We start from the raw sequence: 14,135 nt of genomic DNA, 5'->3' as shown, positions 1-14,135 counted from the left end.
TCTATGTAACTACTGTGAATACTTTGCATGTTTATATAAGGTTTTATGTTGGTCCTTATATTTGGTGTTTAGAAGCAGTACGTTACTAGTCAATAAATTGTTTTTAATTACTGAACAGGATGGTAGTAACTTAAGGAATATGTATATGAAATTGACCATAACTTTTCCCCCTTAGATTCAGAGTCTGATAATTCAGATAACAACACAATCTTTGTGCAAGGACTTGGGGAGGGTGTCTCTACAGATCAAGTGGGAGAGTTCTTTAAGCAAATAGGAATTATCAAGGTAAGTTAAAAGTGTCATATTGAATATTTCATAATTAATATTCTAATTAAGATGCACATGTTGTAAGTCTGTATACTCAAGTAAGCATTATCTAAATCCTTTAATGCATGTGCTTCCCAGAATCTCTAGGCCTTTGCTAAGTGTCTTATTTAGCTTTTTATTGCTGTTATTATTCTGGCCAAAAGAAATGAGGAGGAAAGCATTTATTTTATTCGGCTTATTGTAGTCTATCATTGAAGGAAGTCAGGGCAAGATCTGAAGTAGAGACTGTGGAGGAACACTTACTTGCTTGTTTCCCATAGTTTATTCAGCATGTTTTCTTAGACTATGCAGGATCACCTCTTAAGAGGTGGCAATGTCTCCAGTGGGCTGAGCCCTTCCACATCAGTTGTCAGCCAATATGGTGGAAGCATTTTCTCAATTGCTGTTCCTCTTTCCAGATAATTTTAGCTAAAGTCAAGTTTTCAAAAAATCTGAGGAGCATACTGAGTTTACTAAAAGTACATGAAGGTTTTATTTCTTGCCCATGTTTATCTTTTTTTCCTGTGCTTAAGCTTTATTCTTGGATTCTGAAATACAAATATATGTAAACTGAAGATATTACTAACAACTTCGTATACTTAATGTCTGCACTGCATTAGTCTATTATCTTGTGATTTTTCTGTTGTTGTTCACTTAATTTCATGCATGTACTTCCCATCTTTAACTGAAAAGCAGCCTGTAGATCAGGGTCAAGGAACTAATGGTTGGTTGGTGCTATTGCATTCACTGGTCCTTGCTTTGGTATTTGTGAAATTACTTTTTTTTTCCTTATTGGAGAATTCCTGGGTTTTTTGCTTGCTTGCTTTGTTTTGGTTTTGTTTTTTTATTTGTTTGTTTTTGTAATTTATACCTGAACCACACACAAGTTCAGACTTTTCTTTGTTTTGAGATGGGGGCTCCCATTGTGCCTGGGTTAGCCTCAAACTCAAAATCTTGCTGCCTTAGCCTCCTGAGTGCTGGGATTAGAGGGACAAGACACCATGGCTGGCCACATATTTTTAATAGAGCAGAACTGTCTTCCACCCTCATCCCAGACAAATTCCAATGGCAATTTTAATAATAATGCATTGATTTTATTGAAGGATTCTTCCTAGCCTTTAAATGTTTTACAGCGTATGTATTTTTAAAAACATTATCTACATTTGTTTTTTGTGAATTTAAATAAGTTACGCATAAATAGCATGCCATTTTTTTAGGATTTTTGTTTTTTGGGTCATTGTTACTGTTTTTGGTGATCCTGGAAGTGGAGTCCAGACTATCAAATAAATATGTTAGCTCTTACTAGATTTTTTTTTTTAAAGCTCTGGTTGTCCTGGAACTCAATATAGACTAAGCTGGCCTCAAAATAGTTAAGATGGACCTTGTCTTTGCCTCCAGAGTACTGAGATTAAAAGCTGTTCCATCACTGCTGGCTCCTGATTTTTATAGTTTGTTTTTCTCTTACTTCAATATGGAAAGTTTTCAAAGTCTACACCTATAGATAACTTCATTTTTACATTAAATATATACTACTTTGTATTATGAATGTATGGATTCTTTTTAAACAAATCCGTACCTGGCTGGATAGGTGGCTCCACTGTGAAGATCATGGACTGTACCAGAGGATCTGAATTCAGTTTTCAGTACGCATATTGGGTTGCTTACCACTAGTCTGAAGTTCCAGCTACATAGAAGCTGATGGTTCTGGTTTCTAAGGGGACTTGAACTCATGTGCACACCACATACATACATACATACATACATACATACATACATACATATATGCAAATTATTAAAATAATAAATTTTTGAAAAAATCTTTACCTGAATGATGCATGATCACTTATTCCTGAAATGCAACATCAATTTGGTCTTTTTTTTTTTTTTTATTATTTAGACTAACAAAAAGACTGGAAAACCAATGATAAATCTTTACACAGACAAAGACACAGGAAAGCCAAAAGGGGAAGCAACAGTGTCATTTGATGACCCTCCATCAGCTAAGGCAGCCATTGATTGGTTTGATGGTATGCTCCATTCGTATATTTAAATTCATATGTGTTTGGGTGTTTTGCCTGCATGTATGTCTATGCATGATTTGCGCAGCTGTTGCCTTTGGAGGCCAGAAGAGGATATCACATCCCTTGGAAATGGAGGGATAGGTGGTTTGTGAGCTGTCATGTAGGTGCAGGGAATCAAACTTGGCTCCTAGAAAAGCACCCAGTGCTCCTAACAGCTGAATATTCCAGCTCTTATTTGTACACTTTGAAGAAATGTTTTCTAGCCTGGAAGGCAAAACATATTCTGAGAGATAGTGGTTATTTTCCTGCTTAATAGTGATCAAGAATACAACAAGCTTGTGCTTTTATATGCTTGTAGGTATGAGGTGAATTATATCTTTGTTTGTGTTTCCTTAATCTTGCACATAATTCTAACCCTGATACAGGTATAGAAAGTTGGCTTGGTTGACATCTGCCAGCTAGGCAACTTGTTTAAAACATGCACAACCTTCTGAAAACAGTGCTACCAAATGAGGACCAAGTATTCAAGCATGATCCTGTTGGGAACAATTTTACAACTAAATCTGAACCCCAGCCTTGCTGACCCCCTTCGCCTTTTTGTTTATTCTAAACTATAAACACACTGGGAAGCCCATATGTATGTATAAGCATATGTATGGAGCTATATATGTACAGATTTATATTAGACCTTGGGTTCAGTCCTCAGGACAAAAACAAACTTAGAAATAACTATCTCCTCAGGAAGGTCTGTTCTTTTGTGTAGATTATGGGTTATATTTTATCATTATTTGACTGTTTGGAACATAAAGCACTAGTATGTTTAAATTTCTATGGGGATGTGTACATTATTCTGAAAGTAAAAATAGCCAAGACAGTAGCTTTTGTTGGGAGGTAGAGATATGAAGTGCCATTGTAGCATTATTTAAAACCCTCTCCTCTTCCCTTTCTTTTTAGATTTTGGTGAAAAGGTCTTAGGTGTCTAGCTAAAGCTGGGGCCTCAAATCTCAGTGATCCTCTTGCTTCTCAGCCTTTTGAGTGTTGAGGTTATTGGTGCGTACCACTTTGCTCAGCCTCAGAACTGTTTTTTTTTCTTAGGAAAAGAATTCCATGGAAATATCATCAAAGTGTCATTTGCCACTAGAAGGCCTGAATTCATGAGAGGTGGTGGAAGTGGAGGTGGACGACGAGGTAGGATATTTACATTGATCCCCAGCACTATGTAAAGAAATAAAAAGACCCAAATGTGCACTCCCGAGGACCGTGGATGGGGGCGTGTCCCGGTGGAGCTGGTCTAGCGCGTTTGGGAGTGGGTTGGCCCCGCTAGGGCGGGGTGGGGCATTGGCATTGGCGACAGCGATGGGATGGGCGAGATGGGCGGGCTGGGACGCGTGCAGCACCGGGGCACCCCGCTCCTTCCCGCCTGTGCGCCGCCGCCCCTTCAATGGGCAACCTCCTCAGCGGGGTCAGCTTCTGCGAGCCCACCACCGTGGAAGACTGCGACTCCACCTGGCAGACCGACTGGGAGCCTGAGCCCGAACAGCCGGGCCGGCAAGGGCCTGGAGCACGATGAGCCAGAGCAGCCTCCTGAGAGAGCTGGAGGGCGGCCCCGCGCCAGTCCCGTGCCCGAGGACCACGCCAAGGTGGCGGGCGTGGAGCAGGGTGGCGAGTCCAGGGAAGGAAATGCTAAGCCAAAGAGAAGCTTCTATGCAGTGAGGGATCTGTACAAGTACCGACATCAGTACCCACAGAACTTCAAAGATATCCCATATCAAAATGACTTAAGCAACCTGTGCTTTTATAAGAATAAAATCCCGTTTAAGCCGGATGGTGTTTACATTGAAGAGGTTCTAAATAAGTGGAAAGGGGACTACGAAAAGCTGGAGCACAACCACACTTACATCCAATGGCGTTTTCCCCTGAGAGAACAAAGCTTGAACTTTTACGCTAAAGAATTAACCACATATGAAATTGAGGAATTCAAAAAAACAAAGGAAGCAATCAGAAGATTCCTCTTATAAAATGATGCTAGAGTTTTTTGGAATAAAGCTGATTGATAAAACTGGAAATGTTGCTCGGGCCGGAAACTGGCAAGAAAGAGTTCAACATCTGAATGAGTCTCAGCACAACTATTTAAGAATTATGCGAATTCTTAAAAGCCTTGAAAACCAGAGCAAAGACTCTGAAAATACTGAAAATGCCAGTTGTGGTGCTGAGATGGTAGCACAGCAAAATGCCACAAACCCATAAACCAGTCCTGGTTAAGGGAGTTAAAAATCCTGCTGTCTAATGTGTGCTGAAGGACGGAGATGAGGTCACGTTTAAAATGTTAGCCACCTGTGACTTTGGCTGAAAGCCATTTGCTCCTGTTTTTACTTTGGATGACAATGAATTGGACCTTTAATAAGAAGTCTTAAGACCGGATCCAATAAAAGAACATACTTAGGATGTGTTTTCAAATTCTGTATATAACAGGCACTTTAAAAATAGTTTCAAGTTGTCCTGACACAGTTCCGTAGCATTTGGTACTCGGCGCATTCTCCTGAGAGATCCCTGCAGACATCAAGTCCCTCTGGTGATGTGGCAGCACCTGGCTTTTAGATTAGTTAGTGAAGGATGCTGAGTTAGGTGTGCCCAGATGTTTCCAGAAACTAATCTGGATTCTCTGGATGACAGCACCTCGGAGCTCTTAGTGTTGGCGGCGGCTGCAGCTGGTCCTTCCTTCCCACTGGTCTGCTGCCCTCCTCTTCTCCCCTCTTCTTGCTTGAGCATCACTATCTCTCTCAGTTTCCACACAAGTTGTCTAGTAAACGTTAGGATCCTCTCCTGTACCAATGTCCAGGTGGAACAGAGGGAATTTTCACTAGTCTAATTTCAGGATTTTTTTTTATGTTATAATAATAAAAATATTCTCGGCAGCTGGTGGTGGCGCATGCCTTTAATCCCAGCACTTGGGAGGCAGAGGCAGGCAGATTTCTGAGTTTGAGGCCAGCCTGGTCTACAGAATGAGTTCCAGGATAGCCAGGGCTATACAGAGGAAACCCTACCTCGAAACAAACAAACAAACAAACAAAAAAACAACAAAAACCCCAAAACATAATCCACACATCAAATGAGGTACAAGAAGAAAGGAAGAGTGGCCCCTTGTTCTGGAAAGACTCAGTGAAGCAGTATTCGGCAAAACCAGAACGGGGAAGTGGGAAGGGGTGGGTGGGAGGACAGGGGGAGAGAAGGGGGCTTGCGGGACTTTCGGGGAGTGGGGGGCTAGAAAAAGGGAAATCATTTGAAATGTAAATAAAAAATATATCGAATAAAAAAAATATTTTCAGTATTGTTTAGAAAAAAAAAGGCCCAAATGCTACACAGAGTTTGACTATATAAGTCTGTGTTCTGTCCTTGCTTACATATAATTGCTTGTGACTTAAAAATATTATATATTTTATGTATGAGTGTTCTGCATGTACACCTGCATACCAGAAGAGGGCATCAGATCCCATTATAGATATCCTGTTATACTGTGTGTTTCCTGGGAATTGAACTCTGGACCTCTAGAACGGCCAGTGCTCTTAACGAGCCATCTCTCCAGCCCCATAAATCTTATTTTATTTATTTTTTGGTTTTCGTAACAGAGTTTCTCTGTGTAGTCCTGGCTGTCCTGAAACTTGCTCTGTCAATTAGTGTGGCCTCAACTCAGAGATTACCACCCCTCACCCCTTCAAACACAAAGAGAAGTGCTGGCATTAATGGTGTGTCCCACCACCAGCTACTACCTACTCTTTGTTCTCTAGGTTTATTTACCTTTTTATCTTTTTTGGAAATTTATTTAATGTGTGTGAGTATTTTGCTTGCATGTATGTACTATATGAATGCCTAGTGCCCAAGGATACCTGAAGGGGCTGTTGGATCATCTAGAACTGGAGTTAACAGATGATTGTAAACCACCAAATGGGTGCTGAGAAGTAAACCTTGGTTTTCTGCAAGAGCAGCTGTGCTTTAAACCACTAAGGCATCTTCCCAACTGTACTACATTTCATCTTAAAATGAGGATGTTCAAGTAGCTAAGAAAGTGGTAGGAAAGGTTATGAAATGCCTTTGTAGTGCTCTTACAGCAGTGGTAAAGGCGCTCTGGAGCAATTGTTTAAATAAAACCTACTTAGGTGGTTGGTATAACTTTTTAAAGCATTTATTTGTGTGAGCACATGCATGCTATGGTGGACATGTGGAGTTTAAAGCACAACTTTGCTGAGTTAATTGCTCTTTCTACTGGGTGGGTCCCAGGCATCAAAGTCAATTTGTGAGTCTTAGAACAAGTCCTATGCCTGGTGAGTTGTCTCATTGCCAGAGCTGACTCAATTTTTAAGATCCCCAATTTTTAAGATCCCCAAATGCAGCTTCTTGATTTTTTTAAAAAAAAAATTGGTTCATTCCTCAGTTTGGAATTTACCTTAACTACTTAGACTTAATCTTAATAACTGAGATTCTCAAACTTTGCGGAATATTCTAAAAAACAGACTGATATATTGTAATGCATATGAGGTCCATTAATGTTTGCTGTATTTCTTAAGTGAAATCAATGATGGCCTTGCTGTAATAGGAATTAATTTGGAAGGAGTCGTTCTAGGTATTAATCTGTCTAGGTATTAATTGACACTTTATTTTTTTCATCTGATACTCTTCTTAAATATCATCAGTGTCTGCTGCTGATTTTTCACTTCTGATTTATCCCTCTTCTCCCCACTAGGTCGTGGAGGATATAGAGGCCGTGGAGGTTTTCAGGGGCGAGGTGGAGACCCCAAGAATGGAGACTGGGTTTGCCCTAATCCGTAAGTATGCTGTTTACTTTGGTGGGTGAAGGGATATAGTTGGAGGGTATAAGGAAGGATTCAGGGTTTATTGTAGGCCTAGGAACATTTTATTTTCCTCCTTCAGGTCATGTGGAAATATGAATTTTGCTCGAAGAAATTCCTGTAATCAGTGCAATGAGCCTAGACCAGAGGACTCACGTCCCTCAGGGGGAGGTAGGCCAACACTTTATCATGTTAGTTCTTTCGTTGCACATATAAGCTGCTTGTCTTCTAACTAGCCTTGGGGAGGCTTTGTATTATTAATGTTGGCCTTATTGGTTTGTATTTTTACCTTGCAGATTTCCGGGGGAGAGGTTTCGGTGGAGAAAGGGGCTACAGAGGTCGTGGGGGCAGAGGTGGAGACCGAGGTGGCTATGGTGGAGACAGAAGTGGGGGAGGTTATGGTGGAGACAGGAGTGGTGGTAGCTATGGTGCAGATAGAAGTGGGGGTGGTTATGGAGACAGGAGTGGGGGTGGCTATGGTGGGGATAGAGGAGGTGGCTATGGAGGAGACAGAGGTGGTTATGGTGGAGACCGAGGGGGCAGCTATGGAGGAGACAGAGGTGGCTATGGAGGAGATCGAGGCGGTTATGGAGGTGATCGAGGAGGCTACGGAGGTGATCGAGGAGGATATGGAGGTGATCGAGGTGGATATGGAGGAGACCGCAGCCGGGGGGCCTATGGAGGAGACCGTGGTGGTGGTGGTGGCAGTGGAGGCTACGGTGGAGACAGAAGTGGAGGCTATGGTGGAGACCGAGGTGGTGGCTACGGAGGAGACCGAGGTGGGGGTTATGGAGGCGACCGAGGTGGCTATGGAGGAGACCGAGGTGGCTATGGAGGCAAAATGGGAGGAAGGTGAGTATTTAGATGTATTTGTGAACCTTTTTGCCTCATTTTTTTCCCTAAGATTTTATTTATATGAGTACACTGTAGCTGTCTTCAGACATACCAGAAGAGGGCATCAGATCCCATTACAAATGGTTGTGAACCACCGTGTGGTTGCTGGGAGTTGAACTCAGAACCTTTGGAAGAGCAGTCAGTGCTCTTAACCTCTGAGCCATCTCCAGCCCCAGCCCCAGTGCATCATAGGCAACCATTTTTGATACATTTTCTTTCTTTTTTAATCCCATTAACATCTTTCAGGAAAATTTGTAGTTCCCTGCTTAATTCTAAGTTTTTCTTTTATTTTGCAAATTAATAAATATTTATATTTACTTTTCTCATGGCTAAAGAAAATTGAGATTGAGAGATAACTTGGCAATGTTTATATTACAAGTTCTTGGAGGATTTTCAAGCCCTGCATTTATTCCCTCTACAAGTTCCTCTATTTCCTGGGGGTAGTGAAAGTTAGTGAGGATTATAGTATTTACATATTGTGGTGTCCAACTACCTGGCTTCTGTTCCACATCTTGATGCTACCTTAGGTAATTTATATAACCCTTTGAAGCATTAATAGTCTTTTCTGAACAATGGAGCAAATAATACCCAATTTGTAGAATTTGATGAGATTATATCAGTGGTTTGCCCATAGAATGAAGTGTATAATTGTTTGGTGTCAGTAATAGCTTTATCATCAAATACTAAATTTATGTGTTGCAAGTACTGTATAATAGTATCTATACAACTTTAGTTCTGGTTCCTTTGTTGGTCTCTATAACAGTAACTTTTCTGAGATTTTATATATATAGTAAGTGACAGATATAGAATTTATACATGAAATGTAAATTTTAAATTTTTATTCTGCTCTGCCAAGGTTCTGTCTGGACATTAGACTTGGCATAGTACTTGCAAGTATTTGCAGTGTTCTTGTAGTCCTTGGTTTAAGTGGAAAATTACTAGAGTGATAGGTAGCAAAGCCTCTAAGAAACTCTAAGTCTTAAAGCTGATGAATTAGATTTATTAAGAATACTTTTTTGAGTTTAAAACCTGCCTGGTCTACATAGTGAGTTCCAGGACAGCTGGGGCTATGTAAGAGAGACCCTGTCCCAAAAGAATACTATTTTCTTGGGATATAGAAATAAGGTGTATTGTCACCTTTTATAGAAAATATCCAGCTGGTACAGGTTACTAGCACATTGAGGAAATGTACCATGTTTCCTTGTTAAAATCCTACAACTTACTTTGGTTCTTTACTTTTTCATTCCTAGAAACGACTACAGAAATGATCAGCGCAACCGACCGTACTGATGGCTGTTTCAGATACTCCTTTGTCTCTGACATGATCCATGGGGAATTGTCAGAGTGTGCCTGCTGCTTTCCTCATGGCCTCTTGGGTAGTGAAATTGACATTTGGGTTTTTATTTGGGTGGGAGGGCTGGGGACAGTTTTCCTTTTAGAAATGTCCATTAAAATTTTCCCTTTTAGTTTCCCACCTTCTCTTTCCCAACCCTTAAAGCTAAGTGCATTGTAAAATATTGCCAAAATGGAAAGTGTTTTGTAATACTGCAATAAAAGCTGCTTGTTTTTTGTGGACATTGAGTACATTATTTGTTACACTTAGGACTCAGTTACAGGTAACTAGCCCTGCACAATTAGAAAATCAGCATTAACCCAGGTGAGTCAAAACGCTTTCTCTAGCTGGTCTTCATCGTGCCTTTGTGTTGTTTAGAACAGTAGTTTCCAGGATGGCCGAGAGCTCGCTTAGACTGATTACTGCCATGCTGCCAGGTTTCTATTTCCAGTCCTGGCCGATGTCCTTCAATTCCCTACTCCTGAATCCTCAACCTTTCTTTCCACTTAGATGGAAAAACTTAACATGTACTGAATAGAACATTTGATCTCCCAGATCACTTTCTTAGTTTTCCTTACCTGACCCTTTCCAACCCACCCAGGTTAGATCAGGTCAAAACTTAAGAGTTTCTTGATTTCCAACTTACATTGTGTGTGTGTGTGTGTGTGTGTGTGTGTGTGTGTGTGTATGCAGGCATTTTTTATTCTATGTTCAAAATATATCCCAAACCATCTATACTCTTGACAGTTGATAATAAGCTACATTTGTCTCTTTATTTGGACAGTTGCAGTAGCCTGTTCACAAGTCTCCCTATACAGACAACTAAATGTTGTAAAGATGGTAAGACACAGTACTGTGTGTCTCAGCCTCTGGCCCCATAATTCTTGGTCATACCAAATAGGCTTCTGCTTCAGTATCATTGTACATCTTCTGTGTAGTGTTCTCAGATACTCATATGGTCTACTCTTTTTTTCAATACTGCATGATACTATGTGTCTACCATTTTCTTTCTTGTTTTTCCTGGCTATTACACTTTTGATAACATCTTTATTAGCATATTTGCAAATTATCAGTAAGTGGGAGTTGAGAATAGATATAATTATTAATTAAGCCACCTATAGCAATACTAGCTATAAAATCTAGAAAGTTTGAAAATAAAAATGTCCTAGGCTCTACTCCAAAAATCTGAATGAAGCCTGGGCATATGTTGTTGTTGTTGTTTTTTTTTTTTTTTTTCAAGACAGGGTTTCTCTGTATAGCCCTGGCTGTCCTGGAACTCACTCTGTAGACCTCTGGCTGGCCTCAAACTCAGAAATCTGCCTGCCTCTGCCTCTCAAGTGCTGGGATTAAAGGTGTGCGCTACCACAGCCTGGCAAGCTTGGGCATTTTTAAAAGCACCCAATGTAACTAGGGAAGAGAGGAGTTTAAGACAACTCAGACATATTTATAAGATAAATAGAAGATCCTGAAACTGGGGAATAACATGGCCAATAAGACCCAAAGAAGAAAGGAAAAAAGACCAAAAGATTCCCTCTTGTGGTCTCTTTTTTAGCTTCATAGGCTATACCAGTACTCCCACAGTACAAACATTGTGAGCTAGTACCTTTATATGAGAAAGAACATGTTTTTTGCCTGAGTTAATATTGAAAAGTAAATTTCAAGGGAAACGTTGCTGTGTGTGTTGACGTATAATTCAAGAACTAAGGGGGCTGCGGCAGGGTGATCACAAGCTAAGAGCTATCCTGGTCAACATACAGTATAAGATCCTCTCTAAAGATGATACTATTATACTATTAGAGGCAGGAAAGGTAGTTCAGCTCTTCCAGAGAACCCAAGTTCAATTCCTAGTACCCACATCCAGGTAATTTACAGCCACCTCTAACAGCTTCAAAGGGGTCTGGTGAGCTCTTCTGGCCTCCACAGATAATACACACACATTGGTGGTCACTTACACATACAAAAAGTGAAAAAGTAACATTTTGGGTTATATATTCTTCCCATCACCCAGACCCCCTTGTTTAGACAGGGTCTTGTTTTATAGCCCACATTAGCCTTCCTCAGCCTTGGAAGTGCTGAGTTTATGAACATACCTCCCAATACCATGTTGGGTCTTGTTTCTTTTGTTGAGACAGTTTCACTATGTAGCTTTAATGCTCTGGAACTTGCTATGTAGGTTGGCCTCAAAACTTAAAAGAGATCCTCTTGCCTCTGCCTCCTGAGTGTAGGTATGTGCTACAACATGTTAGATGGATATCTTTTTTTAAAGGAGGTTGTCCTATGCATCCCTGATACCTCCTCACTGGAAGCTAATAATAGCCCTTCCACACACCAAGTCCTGACAACTAAACTGCCAGATTCCCTTAGGGAAGAATTGCCCCTTGTTGGGAACTACTGCCTTAGTAAAAAGTTTTGATAAGAGAATTGAATTCTGATTGCAAACTAAAGTAGGGTAATTTTAGAAAGCATGGTTTCCCTCTTCTAGAATATTAGCATTTCTTAGGATCTCCTTGTAGCACGATGTTCAAAGACAGGAGAGATGTTCATTCCTTGACTGGTCTTGAGGTTTTGGAAGAATAAATAATGCCATTTGTATTTCCCTGCGTTTTAGTAGCTTACAGACACGAACATTGTGTTTTTAGCTATATTATTTAAGCTTTCAACTTGTGTAAAACACTGCCAAGATCCCCATCCCTTTAGTTCATATTTATGGTGTCTGCAGAGACATGCAGTTATTTAACCAAATAACCAGTCTCTGCGTTGGCAGCATCTCAATCCTAATTGCATCAATCCTCAGCAAAAGACTTGACAGCACTGAGCATAAGTGACTGGCTTCATACTGCACCTACCATCTGATATGATAGTATGTCAGAGCCTTCACTTTACCTCTTAAGAGTCCCAAGATGCCCACTCAACCCTCAAGATCTATTAGAACTGGTTTTAGGACACCATTCAAAATGTAACACACCCCTCTGTAAGAACTCTTTGAAATGGGATCTCTGTTGTTCCCTCTAATAGCAAATAAAGGGTATCTACAAGCCCTACTTCTTCATCTATGTGTATCTGAAATTTTGCCTTAATTTAGCCACTTGCCTTAATTTAGTCACTTGCCAAAGTTCTAAATGTTAAAGCATTTATTCTTTCTATTGTCACCAGTATTCTGCAGTTTTGGAAATCAGTGTTTCTCCAAAGGTTCCACACCAACCAGTTACACTACCCTCAGTCATTTCCTTCCCCCTTTTACTCTTCTCTTCCTCCCTTTCTTGCTTGTCCCCCCCCCCAACCCCTTTGTTCTGTATATAGCTCAGGCTAGTATTAAATAAACTGTATAGAGCTATAGGTAAGATAAGTCTCATAGGTAAGAGCCTTGTTTCTCTTACAGAGGACCTGTGTCTGGTTAAATATATATTTAAAAACAACAACAAAAAACACCTCACTATGTAGCCTAGGCTAACTCAAATTCACTGTTCTCTTGCTAGCCTCCAAATGCTGGAATTATGGATATGTCCCACAACACCTGGCAGCCTTTTGTAGTTTGAGAATAGTTAGTAGGTTTTGTTGACAGGGAAGTTCAGATGCCAATAGAAATAAGAGAGAGAGAAAAAAAACTAAGACAATTTTACAGAGTTAATGGCGTCTTTCTTTCTAAGTGAGTGGCTGACATATGTAGGCAGCAGAAAGTTTGATTGGCTCTGACTAAAGCTTAGTATCCACACTAATCTGGGATACATGGCTAGACATTGTCTCAAAAAGATCATTTAAAAAGGCCAGCAAGATGGTTCAGTAAATACAGGCAAGCTTTTTTTGCAAGCCTGATAAACTGAGTTAGATGCCTGGGACACATAGTGTATGGAGAAAACGGACTTTTCCAAGTTGTGCTGTGGTGTATGGATTCATATATATACAGACATGATCTCAAACATGAATAAATAAATGGAATTTAAAAAAATTAAAATTCTTGCCAATTTAGATGAGTAAGAAAACTAAGGAAATTAAGAAGCAAACTGCCCAGTCTATTCTTTTGACAGAGGGCCAGGTCTCTAGTTTTGTTCCTAGATGCTGGGCACTAATAAAGGACTTGATTTAGGGATGTGTCCTATTATTTATTTGGTTGGTTGGTTGGTTGGTTGGCTTATTGTCAACTTGATACAATCTAGAGTCTTCTGGGAAGAGAAATCTTTAATTAAGGTGTTGTCTAGCACTGATTGACCTTTGGGCATGTCTGTGGAAGATTGTCTGGATTCCAAGTTGATGTAGTAGGACCCAACCCACTGTGGATGGTATCCCATGAATATATAGGAAAGCTAACTAAGTATAAGCCAGGAAGTAGTGTTCCTATAAAGTTCATGCCTTAAGCTCCGACCTTCAAATTTATGCTTTGACTTCCCTCAGTAATGGGACTGCGACCTGGAAGTAAATGCCAAATAAATAGATCCTTTCTTCTCCTAAGTTATTTCTAGTAATGGTATTTGTCACAGCAGTAGAATGAAGCTAGAACAGTTGGAAATCTAGTCACAGAGAGAAAACCTTTGGCTCTGCCTTTCTTGCTTTGCTCTGATGAAAGGAAATCTTAACTGCATAGGAAGAGCACCCAACCATGGGAAGGAGTCTGTCCCAGTGCAGTCTCAGAGGAGTGAACAGTAGTGGTGAATCGAGGTAAAGTGATGAGTCACAACAAGTGGAAACGAGGTAAAGTGACAAGCAAGTGTTCATTCATAAAGAGAAAAACGAGTTATCTTC

The 14,135-nt window shown here is 40.3% G+C and overlaps 1 protein-coding gene and 1 pseudogene across 1 annotated transcript in view; both read left to right on the top strand.

Annotated features, from left to right (window-relative positions):
• The window catches only part of Taf15 (TATA-box binding protein associated factor 15), a 37,208-nt gene extending 27,762 nt beyond the window's left edge, over positions 1-9,446 (top strand). Inside the window, exons 10-16 of the mRNA XM_052197721.1 lie at positions 176-285; positions 2,204-2,333; positions 3,423-3,515; positions 7,066-7,147; positions 7,254-7,342; positions 7,468-8,023; positions 9,316-9,446. Of these exons, the coding sequence (XP_052053681.1) occupies positions 176-285; positions 2,204-2,333; positions 3,423-3,515; positions 7,066-7,147; positions 7,254-7,342; positions 7,468-8,023; positions 9,316-9,355 (1,100 nt within the window). The 3' untranslated portion in view covers positions 9,356-9,446. The remainder of the gene's footprint in view (positions 1-175; positions 286-2,203; positions 2,334-3,422; positions 3,516-7,065; positions 7,148-7,253; positions 7,343-7,467; positions 8,024-9,315) is intronic.
• On the top strand, positions 3,524-5,512 carry LOC127695507 (opioid growth factor receptor-like protein 1; annotated as a pseudogene).
• Positions 9,447-14,135: the final 4,689 nt, after the last annotated feature.

This window comes from Apodemus sylvaticus, chromosome 10, assembly GCF_947179515.1.
Source record: "Apodemus sylvaticus chromosome 10, mApoSyl1.1, whole genome shotgun sequence".
In the NCBI taxonomy this organism is placed as follows: Eukaryota; Metazoa; Chordata; class Mammalia; order Rodentia; family Muridae; genus Apodemus; species Apodemus sylvaticus.
The sequence above is the reverse complement of the archived record's forward strand: the minus strand, read 5'-3'. Positions and strand labels throughout refer to the sequence as shown.